Raw genomic sequence first — 14,950 nt, forward strand, 5'->3', positions numbered from 1 at the left:
TTTTATGTGTTTTTATGTATCCACTTATCAGAGCACAAACTTAAACTTGGACCAAAGTTCTATTAACCCCAGGAAGGCTAAAGATAAGATAGCTAAAGAGAGCTAACGCTTTCCAACCATGCTGGTGTCTGTGGTTCAGGTGGTGGAGATTCATTCTATCCTGCAGTAGAATGATTTTTGCCAAAGAGGTTTGAGATACAAATTAGTTTGTGAAATTATGTTTGTTTTTATATTATATATATATATATATATATATATATATATATATATATATATATATATATATATATATATATATATATATATATATATATATATATATATATATATATCATATTGGACCAAAGGAGAGTCAACAGAGCTGACTTTAATTAGCTCTTATTATCATTATAAACATCTGTTAGATGTTTCATTAGATAAACATATGAGTTATTCCACATATTTCTTTTCATTTCAGTGGATTTTGTATCTTAATTTAACCAAATATACCAACTTAATTCATGTCTCAGCAAAAGATCAAGTATATGGTGGCAGTAGTTAGTTTGTCTATAAACATTTTGGATAAAGGCTACATTATAGCCAAAGGTCTTAAAGTAGTAGGGAAGCGGCTGTTCCAACCGTTTCATTTCCGAATTCTCCTGAATGGTGCACGACTTTACACGAGTGAATAAAGTGAATGTGATTGGTCATTTATCAAGAGGTTGGGGTTGTTGTTGGGGAAATTTCACAAGCAAGTTTGATTGTCGCTGTGTGGTTGGAAGCATCTTGCTAACCAGTTAGCAACTTAGTGCTAGTAGGTTCCCAATAGGAAATTAAATTGGGACCAAGTAGCACTAAATTGGTTACTTAGCAATGACACTGTCAAGGAACGCTATGGACAGCGGAAACATGCAAGAGCAGGAGAGTTTTGTGTCGGAGGTCGTGGATGAGTCTCCTCCATCATACATTTTTTATTTAGAGGAGGAAAGCGGGGAGGAAGATGTTGTGGAAGAGGACGCCAGGGCGGCAGAAGCTTGGTTTGGTGTAGAAGGCTTACAGCCGTACATGTTTGAGCCCTTGCCTCGAATGCTGCCAGTTCTGTTAGCTCTACGCCTGCTGAAGACACAGACGTCCATCCCTGTGAACACTGGGACGGAACTCAATGGGAAAGGAAATTATTCTTATTTCAACCGTTGCGTATATTAGCTGCGACATAGGAATCAAGATGCTATGACGGAAAAAATTTGATCGACAGATGACCGTTGATATATGATTGGTCAAATTTAGGTGTACAAGCTGATGTATAACTAACTGGCCTGCATAAAATAACGAGAAAAAACCCGCAGATTTTAAGACAGGATTTTTTTTAAACACCAATCTTCAAAATTTTGGGACAATATCATCTGATAAAGAGTATATTTTTAATACATGTTTAAGCCAGAATAATTTGACATTTAAATATGATTACCCTATGACTTTAAAAATTTTAGATACACCCATGCATGGAAATCCTGTTTAGGGGTTGGGGGACGGGGGTCTGCAACCTGCGACTCCCCATGTACCTCTTTGGACCCTCTACACTAGCCCCTAATAGTGGCTAATAGTGGCTAAAAATGATAAAAAATAATGAACTTATGTTCTATAATAACAAATCTTTTGTGTTTGTGTTTTTTACAAAGAATACTGAATTTGAATAGCATTTTTAAACAGAATGACATTAAACGCACCAGAAATTAGTTTTTTAGTGCTATTTTCCAATAACTTAGCTTGGAAATAATATTTTTATTCTTTTTTTTTTTACATAAAATAATGCCCTATTGAAGAAAATCAATGTTTCCTCTTTATGAATAGTTTTATTGTTTTCCTTACTTTACAGACTCAAAATACAAATAAACTGTTGGTTGTTTTAGATGGCAACAGATTGCTATGGATAAAAAAAATAATTGGTTGGGTTTTATTAAAAAGTTTTGTTAGGTTTGTGTCTGCTTTTGCACACTGATAAAAATACAAACAATCTACCTTTGATTACCCTCTCCACAACTACGACCAAGGACATGCCTAAAAGACGCAGGAAACAAGCAGTGTCCTTTTACAATTCATGTCCACAAGTCCACAAGAATGTTGAAATATCCTCCTTACTGACTGATCTAAAAACAAATCTATAAAAGAAATGACAAGTTTTTTTCTCCCATTTCGTCCGATATTCTCCTTTTAATCTTATCAGTTTCCACAGATTATTTAGACTAATGCTCAGTTCCCTTCAGCCACACAATACCAAAGATCTGGTCATTAACAAATGAAAGCGTGAATATTAACATTGCCATGTTTCATCCTCCTCTTGCCACCTTTATAAGGATGATTTAATAATCCTGTTAAGTCTGAATCTTACCTGCAGTCGATCAAACTCCCGAAGAGGTTGAATTCTGCCTCTGCTTTCCTTCTCATTCTTCCAGGTCAGCTTATCTTTCCCCCATGTGTCCATGGCAACGAGTGCCATACTGATCACTGAGCGATAATTAGCCAATCAATCAGCTCAGGTTTTTATCCAAATAGCTCTGACAGTCTGTAAGAGTGGACCTCCTGGAACTCAGGGACCGGGTTCTGATCTGTCTCAGGTGCTTAAACACAAAAGAGTTAGACTTCCCTTTTTTCCGAGACAATAAAATAAGGACATCTGCCTTCTATTTATGAAATTAGGAATGTCCTGTTGGTGAAGAAGACAAGGAGATGTGAGACTGGTTAATCTGACTATTAGTGGTGTTTTTTTCAATTGTGTTTGAATCCATCAACCTTTTTGGGTCAGAGGGGGGTCTATCTCTCTCTCGCTCGGGTGAAATCCTGGACTTTGATTGAACGCCCTTGAAGAAGACACAATTAAACAACCGGACACCAACCCCCCCTGCAGAACAAGGAGGATCTAGGTCTGCTCAGATCCGATTGTCTAATTCTCTCTGTTCTGTCAACACATCTTCGTCTGGAGATGGAAGCTCAGGTTTGGTGTCACCGCAGGGGGCGGGCCAAAGAAAAGAATCAGCAGGGTCCATAAGTGTGCTTCAGTCCAACTTCCACTCACAGCTGAAGGGTTCAGCCCTTTTTAGGCATGAGAGAGTAGCAATCTGTTACTAATCAATCCTGCCTGAAGGGGATTACAGTAGATCAAAAACAGGAACTCTGATTTAAGTCAAATCTAATTTCCAGTGCTTTGAGCCTAAAAAGACAATGTCCATGAGACCAGCCGGGGTTCTAATTAGTGTTGTGCTAATTCCCTTTTTTGGCCCTGATACCGATACCCAATACCTGGCTGCCCAGTATCGGCCGATACCGATACCATATGTTTGAAATTGATGTGTTTGTATATATGAAGAACTGCATACTACCTGGATGTAAAATATTTGCCATCATTGCTTAGTCAAGCTGCTGCCTGCCTTTATGAAGCAGGAAAAAGACTAAAACAAAGTGAATCCAGTAGAACATTTTATTGCCTACCAGGAATGGATAACAATAGCTGAATAAACTTAGGCTCTTAAAATGGTATTAGTGCCCTATTTGTTGGTACATGCCGATACCGATACCACCATTTTAGTGCTGGATCGGGGCCCCGCCTGATACTGGTATTAGTATCGGTGCAACACTAGTTCTAATGGAAGATGGAACTAGATCCAAATGCTTTAATCGATGACCCTGAATCAATAAATCAAAAGTCAGACATAAAATTCAGTCAAAACAAGTTTATTTTTCTCTAAAAAAAAGTGTTACAAACAAAATCTCTAAAGAATCTAAATGTCGTCTCATCATGAATAAACACAACCAATCAGGTTCTATTCAGAAATCAAGATTGATTCTCTGGATTTGTTGAGGTAAACACTAAAAACCTTTAAGGTGTCTCTAATATGTTCTACAGTTTTCATCGGAACCACCAGACAACAGCTAGCTGGGGTTCTGTTAGTCTTCGAGTCCATCAGTACATGAGGTCGGCTGCACCGACGCTCAGCTCTACATCTTTCTTCCCCTGGAATGGGAACTGGATCCCTGTAAGTCGAATCAGAACCAGGTTGAGTCCATGAAGGACGAGGATGATGAAGAAAACCCAAAAGCAGCTGTCGTAGCTCTCCGAGTACGTCTGAAAAACAAAATTCTCCTCCTTGAAGTTGGCGATGAGCTCGGATAGCCGGCGGATTTTCACCTCAGAGGCGAAGAGGATCAGAACCAGGCAGCTGGTCAAACCTGCTGGACAAACACAAGGAAACCATTAAGAACATAAACCAAAACCAGTCAAGACTGTACAAGTCAACTTTTGTTACAAAAAAATTCAAAAAAGAATTTGAACTTTGATGGTTCTCTCACAGAATGACCTTTAACATTAAACCTACAAGACCTCAGCAGTCCCAGGTTGAAAGGTTATTCTATCTGCTCAAATCTGCACCAAATGCAAATATTTACTCAGAATTTCAATTTTCTGATCATGTTTATCATCAGTTCTCATGATAAATTGCTGGACTGATTTTAGGATTATCATTCAAACAAAGCCCCGCCTCCAGCCAGGCTTCCTGCCTCCTTTGTTCAGGTTCCTGTCTCCTGCTTGGAGCTCTGTTTCCCTAATTGCTACCGTCATCATCCTCAGACTGACTGATCTATAATTAATTACTGAAGATGTTTGCATGTGGTGGTAGTTTACTGGTGCTGCTTCCTCTTACTGGTCTCGCCTCTCATGTTTTGACTGAAGTACACCTTGCACTAAAAAGGATATTTATCCTCTAACAGTTTTTTTCTCTTGCTTTAGCTTTTTTGGAACATTTAAACATCAGGAAATAACCTAAAAAGATGCAAAAAGCACTTTAATCAATTAATTCAATAAAGGAAAAAATCAATTTCACTATATGATGAAACCCCTTTCTGGTCAAGTCTAGGGTCAACTAAAATAGCTTTGGTATTATTTATTTTACAAACACCTGTGCCTGATCACTAACGGAATCTTCACAATCAAGTAATCACAACATGAAGTAGGCTGACAGATTAGATAAAACAGGAGTCTTTAAAGTTTTCCAGGCCAAGGACCATCAAACTGATGGATAGATGGAGCGGGACCGCCTAATTATATATATTGTATGAAATTGTGTTATATCAAACTGGTCCTATAGTCACTCTATTACAGATGGAGTCAGGTAACAAAAGTAATGTCGTCCTGGGATTATTTAAGTATTTCTGATTTGGACTCTCTTTGATGGGACAGGTGAATGTGTGCATTAATGACTGAAAGACGTGCTGAATTCATGTTGACATGTATTTAAGGACATTTCATAAGTGGAAAAAATTGCCGCGGGGAATATAAAAAAAAGTCTAATCACCCAAAACGTTTGCGAACCCCATGCTGTACCTCCGTGGACCCCCTAGGGGTCGCGGACCCCCTGTTGAAGACCTCCAGCATAAAGCAACACATAATAGCCATAACTAAAGAAACATTTCAAAGGTTTGAGATTGGTGAGCTTCAGTTCTACTACATCATCAACACATGGTGAATGGAATGGTGGTGAACCCTCACAGGCCTACTAAAATGACTCAACCATGAAGCCTCACTGCCTCAGATAAGGTCAGAGTGAATGGCTGACCAATTAAAAAAAGACACGGTGCTAAAATTGGCAACATGGGAGCATTCTAATGCCAGAACCACTGCTTAGAGGGACCTTAGTCTATGACCACTAATTTCTGGAAAAGGAAAGAGGAAAAGCCTAACACCAAGTGTGAAAAGGGTGCAAAAATATTGCCTCCCAAAAGAGTTAAAACATGAGTGGTGCTTATAATACCATATGACCATTGGTATTCACTGAAAGGCACCTAAGGCTGCTGAAGCTGCAAAAATGATGGATGAATGAGTAATGACTACCAGCAGATGGTGACAGTGTTCAACAATATTACTTCTGTTTATACCTGATGCAAAAATTATTTTTAGGCTCAAAAAGGACTAACTAAACACTATCTACCCATATTATAAGCATATATTGCTTTATCTTAATATGAACATATGGTTTTTTGGTGTTTTTTTATTTATGACTGGGCCCCTTTAAGGAATGGCAAGCCTTCTGGGAAAATGGATTGTTGAGACAAAAACTGAACTTTCTTTTAGATTTGCTATAAAACCAGCAGTTTATGGAGGCGCAGAAAACGCACAGCACACAGCAATCAAACAAGGTGCTGGTAGTATCATGGTCTTTGGTTGTTTTGCTGCTTAAGGACCTGGATAATCTGTTGTAATAACCCCACTAATACAAATATATATATACACACATACATATACATAATACATATCATACATACATATTACATATCCTAACCTTTCTGTATAATTTATATTTAGTTGTCATATTTATTTATTTTATAGCCTCTTGCAATTACACTCTGTTTATATATACCATTTATAGTCCATACATACATAGTCTCTGTGCACATATAAAGAAATAATTATATCCTGTACATCTGGAAACTATGTTTTATTGCTTTATACTTGTGACAGTGTAATGCCAATAAAGTTGAATTCTATTCTATTCTATTGTATTCGAATTAGGGACGGATGGAACGTGAGATTGACAGATGGATCGGTGCAGCGATGGCAGTGACGCGGTTGCTATATTGGACTGTCGTGGTGAAGAGGGGGCTGAATCGGGGTAAAAGCTCTCGATTTACCGATTGATCTACGTTCCCAACCTCACCTATGGTCAAGAGATCTGGGTAATGACCGAAAGGACAAGATCATGAATACAAGCAGCCAAAATGAGTTTCCTTCGCAGGGTGGCTGGGCGCACCCTGCCAGATCGGGTGAGGAGCTCAATTACCCATGAGGAGCTCGGAGTAGAGCTGTTGCTCTTCCACATAGAAAGGAGCCAGCTGAGGAGGCTCGGACATCTGTTCCGCATGCCTCCTGGTCGCCTCCCTCGGGAGGTTTTCCAGGCATGTCCCATTGGGAGGAGGCCTCGTGGAAGGCCCAGGACACGCTGGAGGGACTACGTCTCTGGGCTCTTTGCTTAGGCTGCTGCCTCCCAAATAAAGTGGAAGAAGATGGATGGATGGATGGATGGATGGATGGATGGATGGATGGATGGATGGATGGACGGACGGACGTACGGACGGACGGATGGATGGATCTATTCTATTCTAATGAACTGAGGTGTGAATTCTGCTTTGCAACAGAAAATTTTGAGAGAAACCTCCAATATCTCCAAGCCAAAATCCCTTCAGGGTTTAAAATACTACCAGTTGGTACAAACTACTGATGGCAGTTATCAAGCGTCCAGGTCAGCAAAACCAATTATTGGGTTTTGGAGCTGATTATACAAAACTAGAATACTAACAGACTGAAAAAATCTGTTTCTATTGTGTCTGTTGGTACTCTGGTCAGGGTGTGGTTAGAGAAACTGACCTAAGCTTTTCAAAATTATGTTTACCACAGTTGATTCAGGATTTAATAGTGAAGGCGATTTTTCACATGGAGGGTAACTTCGTAATTAATTCACCATTCAAAAACTTAATTGTCACAAAAAGAAAAAAGAAAAACAAGCATACCCTGTTCCCAGAATCTAATATTTTATAGTAAAGTTTAACCTTCCAGCTTCTGCTGTTCTACGTCTACTGACTAGTATCAGTGTGTGGATTCTCACAGCAGATGCAGGTCCACAGGTACAGGCCCATTGGGCCTTGCAGTGTCTCATAGGGCCGTCCGAAGGCGTTGAAGAAGAAGAAGCCAGAGGCCACGGAGGAGAAGAGAACCACAACACTGCAGAAGAAGATGATGGTGACGTGGAGGCCGGCTGGAATTACACTCATCAGGTCTGGGAAGACTGGACAGAGAGAGAAGAGGAAATGGAGAGTAATGGAACTTCTTCTTCACACCTTTTGTCTTTATCAGACAATGCTGGAACTTAAAAAAAAAATCTGTTCCTGATCAAATTCTCTCCAGATTACTGAACAACACAAACAGCAAAGAGCAGCAACTGCTCTCTATCCACTCTTTTTAATATGTTGTTGATACACCTTATCTGAGTATAAACACAATGTCACTCCCTCAAAATCCAAATTTTACCTTTAAAAAAAAAAAGATGATTTAATAACATGAATTGACCGCAGTATTTTACTGCAGGGGTTATTTCATAAAGCTCAAACAGGATATAAAGTGTTAGGTTTCTGTTATGTTTTTCTTTTGATATTCAGTTTTGCTTTGGTTTTTGTTTTATAGGCTTTTATGGTTTAGTTCTTATTTTGTTGTGTTCCTTGGGTTTTTCTCAGTTACTGTATCAGTCTTGGTTCTGTTATATTTTCTTTTTAGTGTTCAGTTTTGCTTTACTCCTTGTTTTCTAGTGGTAGAGGTTTTACTTTTTCTCTGGTTAATTCCTAGTTACTGTTTTAGTCTTGGTTCTGTTTTTTTTATTTTTTAAGTATCAAGTTTTGCTTTACTCCTTGTTTTCTAGTTTAAAGGGTTTAATTCTTATTTTGTTATGCTTTTCTGGTTATTTTCAGTTTTCTTGGTTTCTATTTATTGCCCTCTGCTGCCCTCTTATGTTCTCCTTTTTCCCTAGCTCTTTTTCGTCTCTTGCTCTGTGCACATCTGCTCCCAGTTTGCTCATTAGCCCTCTCTTTGTTTCTGTCTCCTATAAATACTCTTGCTGTTCAGTTCTTCTTTGCTGGGTCCTCGTCTAACCTCATCAGTCTTCCTCCTACTCGTCTCTCTGAGCCATCCGCCAGGTTATAGTTCCTCCCCTGACCTTTTTGGTAACATTTGACTTGTGTTTTCATGTTTTATTTTTTATTTTTGGGCTCCTGGTTTCTCGTTTGTTTTTGGACTTTGTTTTCTTATGGATTTTGGATTCCTGTTGCCTGTAGTTTTTGACTTAGTTTCAGTATTCTTCATTTAATTTACTTAAAATTCACCTCTGCCTGCCTTTGCTTTTGGGTCCTCAACTATCCTAAACCAAATCCGGACAATAAGTCAAGTTCCCATGATTTGTTTTCATATCATATAAATCAGTTTAAAAACAAATGCATGTAATTTGTAATATTTTGATTAACAACAGCAGTAAGGAAATTATGATTGCATGCAATGAACATTAGAGGTCGCAGTTGTGCTTTATTGCCTCTGAAGAAGAAATTACACCATTGGCTTAATCCGAATAACTCATGGTTTCTAGCTCTCATCATTCACCTTTCGTGGGGCCAACAGTCAGGACACTATCCAACCTTAACTATCTGATCTATAAAATCTATCAAATTTGATTTTTTTTTTTCCTCCACAGAAGTAAATTAATAAATTATTACCGTCAGCTCTATTTCTTTGGCTCCATTTGAGCCCAATATATTAACATTATATACAAAAACACAGAACTATCCTTTTCTTAGTGCTTTAGATAACATCAGGCAAATAATGATAATAATAATAATAATAATCTGATAAAGCTTATAGTTAGAGTGGCTCAGGTTATCCTGAGCTATCTCTATAGTTATGCTGCTATAGGCTTAGACTTCTGAAGGACATGGGGACCCCTATTTCATCATTCTGCTTCATTCTATCTCTATTCTCCCACTCTGCAGAATCTGTTAGTTCAATCTCGAACATTATGCTCTCTCTGCTTTTTCTCATAGTAGCTTCATCTGGTCTGTTCCTGTTTGGCTGTGACACCATCCTGGAGAGAAATATCAGCTGCACTGCTGGCATCAACACCTTTGTTTATAGATGTTGGAGATCGGCCTGTTTTTCAGTGTAGTCCTGTTTCTCTGACATGGGAACTGGCTCAAAGCTTGTCTTCCTGGCTGTGTGTTTCCTGGATGGTGCTGCATTTATAAGTTGCCTTTTGTATCTCTGCTTCTGTCTCCTTGAACCCCAGTCGGCCTCAGCAGATGGCCGCTCACACTGAGCCTGGTTCTGCTGGAGGTTTCTTCCTGTTAAAAGGGAGTTTTTCCTCTCCACTGTCACTACAAGCATGCTTAGAGTGAGGGATTGCATGCAAGTCAATGAGTCGATGCAATCAACTGGTTTTCCTTAGATAGAAAACTTTGAATCAGCTTGACTGGATGATCTGGTGAACTGTAAAGTGCCTTGAGATGACATGTGTTGTGAATTTGCGCTATAGAAATAAACTGAATTGAACTGAATTAATAATAATAACAAATCAAAACTTCTGATTGGTTGATATAAATCTAAACTAAATGGAGGCCCTCCAGTGTGAATGTATTTTAAGGTAAGGTTTAAAAACCGCTGCCTGTTGGTTTGACAATGAGGGAAAATCTAAAGACACTCTGGATCCTCTTCGGGTCCAATCTCTAGATGTCTGAAGGTTCCTGGCTCATCTATTGAAATGATTACAAACAATGAAGGTATGATGAAAGAGAGAGTTTAGGAAAGAGATGAGTTCTGTTTCCTGAACCGGAACATTATAGAATAAGACCAGAAAAATCTCTCCTTTATTTGAAGATGTTGCTGCGACATACATAGGGCCCTCTAAGCCCTGCTGGAAACCTGTAGAACACGCCCAGTTTCTGCAGCGTTCTGAGCCTTTACTCTGGTTTCTGGGTCCTTGCTCACAAACAACAGCATTTGGGTCAAAAAATTCATTGCACTGAACTCAGAGAACTCATTACTGTCAGTGATTCAGAGAAACAGAGTGCTTCTGATCCGGCCCACTCAGGCATGAAGCTTATTAGTGTTAACTGACCCCTCTGTTCTCCTCTGGTCACTGTTTCAGGGAAAAGAACTGGATTCAAGTTCCAAAAGCTACGGCCATCTTGTCTGCTTTAGAGAAACAGAACTAGAACCTGAGACCCAGGTTAGTGCATTTCATCAACAAGGTAAAAGATCAAACAGGAAATCTGGGTTGTATTCAGAAGAGCAAAAATCTCAAAAACAGCTGAAATAGAGAGATGGGAACCGGAACACATTAATCACACTGGAGTGTTTTAAAACAAGGGGCAGAAAATAAGTGATTGTGGGTCAGAACCAGAGACAGAAAAAAGAAGTAAGCCACAGGGACAGAAAGAAAACACTCCAAAGACTGAATTCACAAACCTAAGCAGAACATTTCAACACTAAAATGTCTTTATACAAAAAAAGTGAAACTGGCTCCTCTGGAAGTCTAACGTTAACTATCTCTTTCTGTGCTGCATATTAGCACCACCTAGCGGTAATAGCCTGCAGAGCAGCTCTGCTGTTTCGGTCCAGCTTTGAACTTTGAAAGGAAAAAATCCATGAAACCTGTTGATCCACCTGTTAGACAAACAGCAGGACTTTTCATCAAAAAAATCAAGCAGAATCTTACTGTTGTTCCTGTTGGAAACATTCTGGACCCTTTAACATGTTTTTCTTTTCTTATAATAATCATAAGTATTTGTCTATATGCAGACCTTTTTCTAACACCGTTTATCTTCAACATCCAACAGGTGATTTACCAATACTAGGCAGTTGCCTTGAGCCCCAAATTCCTGGGGGGCCATAAAAATCTGTTTACAGGTATAATTAATACAACTAAACTCTTATAATATTACCGTAAGTGTGTCCCAGCCCCCCAGAGTCTACCACATTGGATCAGTCCATTTGCTGCACATGTTCAGAAAGGTCCAAACAGACAGCAGCAAACCATTTGAAAAAAAAAAACAACGCAACGAGCAGTGTTGCCAACTTAGCGCTTTTTTTTTTGCTATATTTAGCAAGTTTTCAGACCCCTCTAACACTTTTATTTCAAAAAAGTGCCTATTCTGCTACTGGAGACTTTGACAACATATAAAAGCACCAAACTCAGCTCTCCAGAGCAAGAATATTGGTAACCTTGCCTCCTGCTCTCCTCTGTCTTGTCTGCAGTTATGATTCATGCAGCTATTATTTCATACAAATGATAAATGGAGAAGCCAGGCCAACAATCCCCTTTAACGACTGACCTTTCAGACACTTAGATGGGTATAAGGCATTGCAGTCTAACAAAGAAGCCAAACGACCCCCATTCCAAATGGGTGGGTCCCTTTGTCTGTTCCAATTTGCATGTTTGTTTTAGTTTTTTGTTTTTGCGGCACTAGTGGCTCATTTTTTCGACATTAGGCTCACAGGAAAGGTGGTATGAGAGAGGGGGAGAGACATGCGGCAAAGGACCACAGGTCGGCTTCAAACCCGGGTCGGCCGCGTCGAGGACTAAGGCCTCCGTACATGGGCTGTGCACGCTAACTGCTGTGCCATCTGCACGCTCCCTCAATTTGCATGTTTTCAAAACAAAAACAAGGCTTTGTTGGGCTACTGTATAAAACCTCGACTCGGCACTATTCCTGACATTTTGAATTGAAAAAGCTTCCTGGGTGGGAAGTGAAATGTGTTTAAAGTTGGAAACAAAGTCCAGTGGATTTTTTTTTCTTTTCTTTTTTTTTTGGAAAAATGGAGAACAGATAAGCCGATCATGGCTTGTCTACAGTAAAAAGAAGGGCTGGGTCATTTACAGAGATGGCAAAAGTACTCACTTTCCGTACTTGAGTAAAAGTACAGATACTTGTGTTAAAAAATACTCTGGTAAAAGTGGAAGTACTGATTAAACTTCTTTACTCAAGTAAAAGTAACAAAGTACAGGCTTGTACATTTACTTAAAGTATAAAAGTAAAAGTAGAAACCACTTTTTTCATGCCGTTGCCTAAATTTTAAATGGATGTCTGCCAATAGGACTAGATCTCCGTTGTGTTTATTTTCAATCATCTCATTTTCCATTCTACTATGCTAACGCCACCGCCACCAAGCTGCAATGATTTGCCGCGAATGAATACCGCCAAATCTGTCGATTAATCTTGTAGTGGTGCGTCAAATGCGACGTAGATTCCCATCCAATCAGATTCAATTTGGTATTGATGACGTGAAAAATAATAATGGTAACTCCATTGAAATGATTCAAAACAAAAGTAACGAGACAATTTTTTTAAATGTAAGGAGTAGAAAGTACAGATATTTGTGTAAAAATGTAAGGAGTAGAAGTAAAAAGTCGCCATAAAAATAAGTAGTAAAGTAAAGTAAAAATATCAGAAAAATCTACTTGAGTACAGTAACGAAGTATTTTTACTTCGTTACTTCCCATCTCTGGTTATTTACTTTTGCTGTTGACTTTTTGAAAACACAGGGAGGAGCGATCAGCTAAGTGATCTTAGTGATGGGAAAAAATTCTTTCATTCCTATTCAGACTGCATGAAAAGTCAGTTGAGTACAAAACATAGAGAGGAAAACAAGAAAAGGGACAAGAAGAGAGGGACAAAACCTAGAACAAACAATTTTTGTCTCTCTATTAAAATTTCTGTATCTGTATTTTATGTGTTCTCTTTTCAATTCAGAGGGCCCCCTGCCTGTCTCTGCCTAGGGCCCCAGGTTTCCTAAATCCGTCCCTGTCAGTACCTAATGCCTCCTCCAGGAAGACTCTGGTTGATCCAGTGCTTTCATGTGCTGACCCAAAGCCTGACTGTTCCTCTTTTGTCAGTTTAAATGATAATGCTGGGATGAAACTGGGATCAGGAACCATTTGAACATTCTGGGTTCTTAAAAGTTCCATACGGGACATTCTGGAGTAAGCTTTTAGATCAGGGGTGGGCAATTCCAGTTCCTGAGGGCCTCTATCCTGCAACTTTTAGATGCACCTTTGATACAACACACCTGAATCAAATAATTAGATGGTTGAGAGGACTCTGGAGGAACTGACTGCATATTAAGGAGGTAACTGATTCAGGTGTGTTGGAATAAAAGTTGCAGGATTACGGCCTCCAGGAACTGGAACTGTCCACCCCTGTAATCTAGATAAATCCCTGAAAAAGGAGAAATCCTAAACTATGAAGACATTATTTTTTATCTATGATATATAAATCATAAAATAAAACAGATTTGTTGCTGCTTTATCTTCAGCCTTAGACTATTTTAACTTTAACAAACCCATGGGATTCTAAAACCAGCCCATCCCAGGTTCTGATCCACTCCACGCACTTCTCAGTGGGACTCACATGAGAAGCGGGACGGTCTGCCGCCCAGGCCGCACTGCTTCACCCTCTCTCCGTGGAAAAGTCCGTAGCTGAGATCTCCCACGAACTGGTCCAGTTCGGCTCCGGTGGCGTTGACCAGTTCGGCCCCGGTTCTGCAGAGCACGGACCCGCGGAGCCAAAAGGGCAGGCCGCTGATGACGGCAGCCGACAGGGCGCAGCAGAGGCTCAGGATGCCGGCGGAGCAGAACAGGACCTGCTTCTGACGGTTCGGCATGATGGGTCCGGGTCAAGCTGGGCGGGACTCCATGGGGTCCGAAAAATCCAAACTAAACCGCAGGGATTAATAACTCCCAGGATTATTGCTGTGCTGTTAGATCCGACGGTCCATCAGAACAGGGATCAGATCAGATGACACCTCCTCTACTGCTCTCCCGTCACCATAACAACGGTGCCTCCAATTACCTCCTGGATGGTAGGAGGATCATAACTGTCCCATAAACTCTGACTGATGGCTCAGTGTCTCAGAACCGTCCTACTGACCTCTGTTTTATACAAACAGTGTCAAACAAACATTAAACTCACCAGAACCTTAAATCCATCACAGGTCTTAATGAAACATGGTCAAAGAATGGTGAGTGGGTCAGATCCAAACTGTTGGACTCTGACAGCAGGGGGCGCTCTCTGCTAGCAGATCAAAACTAGTTAATAGAATCGGTTCAGTTAATTGATTGCTATGGAAGCCCGTTTCCGCCAATCTGTTAAAAAATGTAAAAAAAACTTATCTCATTATGATGAGATATTATCTCAAAATTATGGGATTCTATCTCATGAGATAGAATCCCATTATTTTGAGATAGTAACTCAAAAATAATAGCTCATTATTATGAGACGGGAACTCATTATTATGAGATAGTATCTGATTAAAATGAGTTACTATCTCATAATAATGAGATAGTAACTCATAGTAATGAGATACTATCTCAGAGTAATGAGTTACTATCTCATC

General features: G+C 39.6%; 1 protein-coding gene across 2 annotated transcripts; it reads right to left on the reverse strand.

Annotated features, from left to right (window-relative positions):
• Positions 1–3,703: 3,703 nt before the first annotated feature.
• On the reverse strand, positions 3,704–14,387 carry clrn1 (clarin 1). 2 transcript variants are annotated; one of them, XM_038297790.1, is made up of 3 exons: positions 13,966–14,387; positions 7,629–7,808; positions 3,704–4,206 (listed from the first exon to the last, which is right to left on the reverse strand). In XM_038297790.1, exons 1-3 carry the CDS (start codon positions 14,216–14,218, stop codon positions 3,938–3,940), a joined length of 702 nt encoding a protein of 233 aa, XP_038153718.1. In that variant the 5' UTR covers positions 14,219–14,387; the 3' UTR covers positions 3,704–3,937. The 2 variants fall into 2 exon arrangements, with proteins under 2 accessions (XP_038153718.1, XP_038153719.1); XM_038297791.1 differs by having other exon boundaries at positions 3,708–4,203.
• Positions 14,388–14,950: the final 563 nt, after the last annotated feature.

This window comes from Cyprinodon tularosa, unplaced genomic scaffold (assembly GCF_016077235.1).
Source record: "Cyprinodon tularosa strain WSP-4 unplaced genomic scaffold, ASM1607723v1 ctg397, whole genome shotgun sequence".
Lineage (NCBI taxonomy): Eukaryota > Metazoa > Chordata > Actinopteri > Cyprinodontiformes > Cyprinodontidae > Cyprinodon > Cyprinodon tularosa.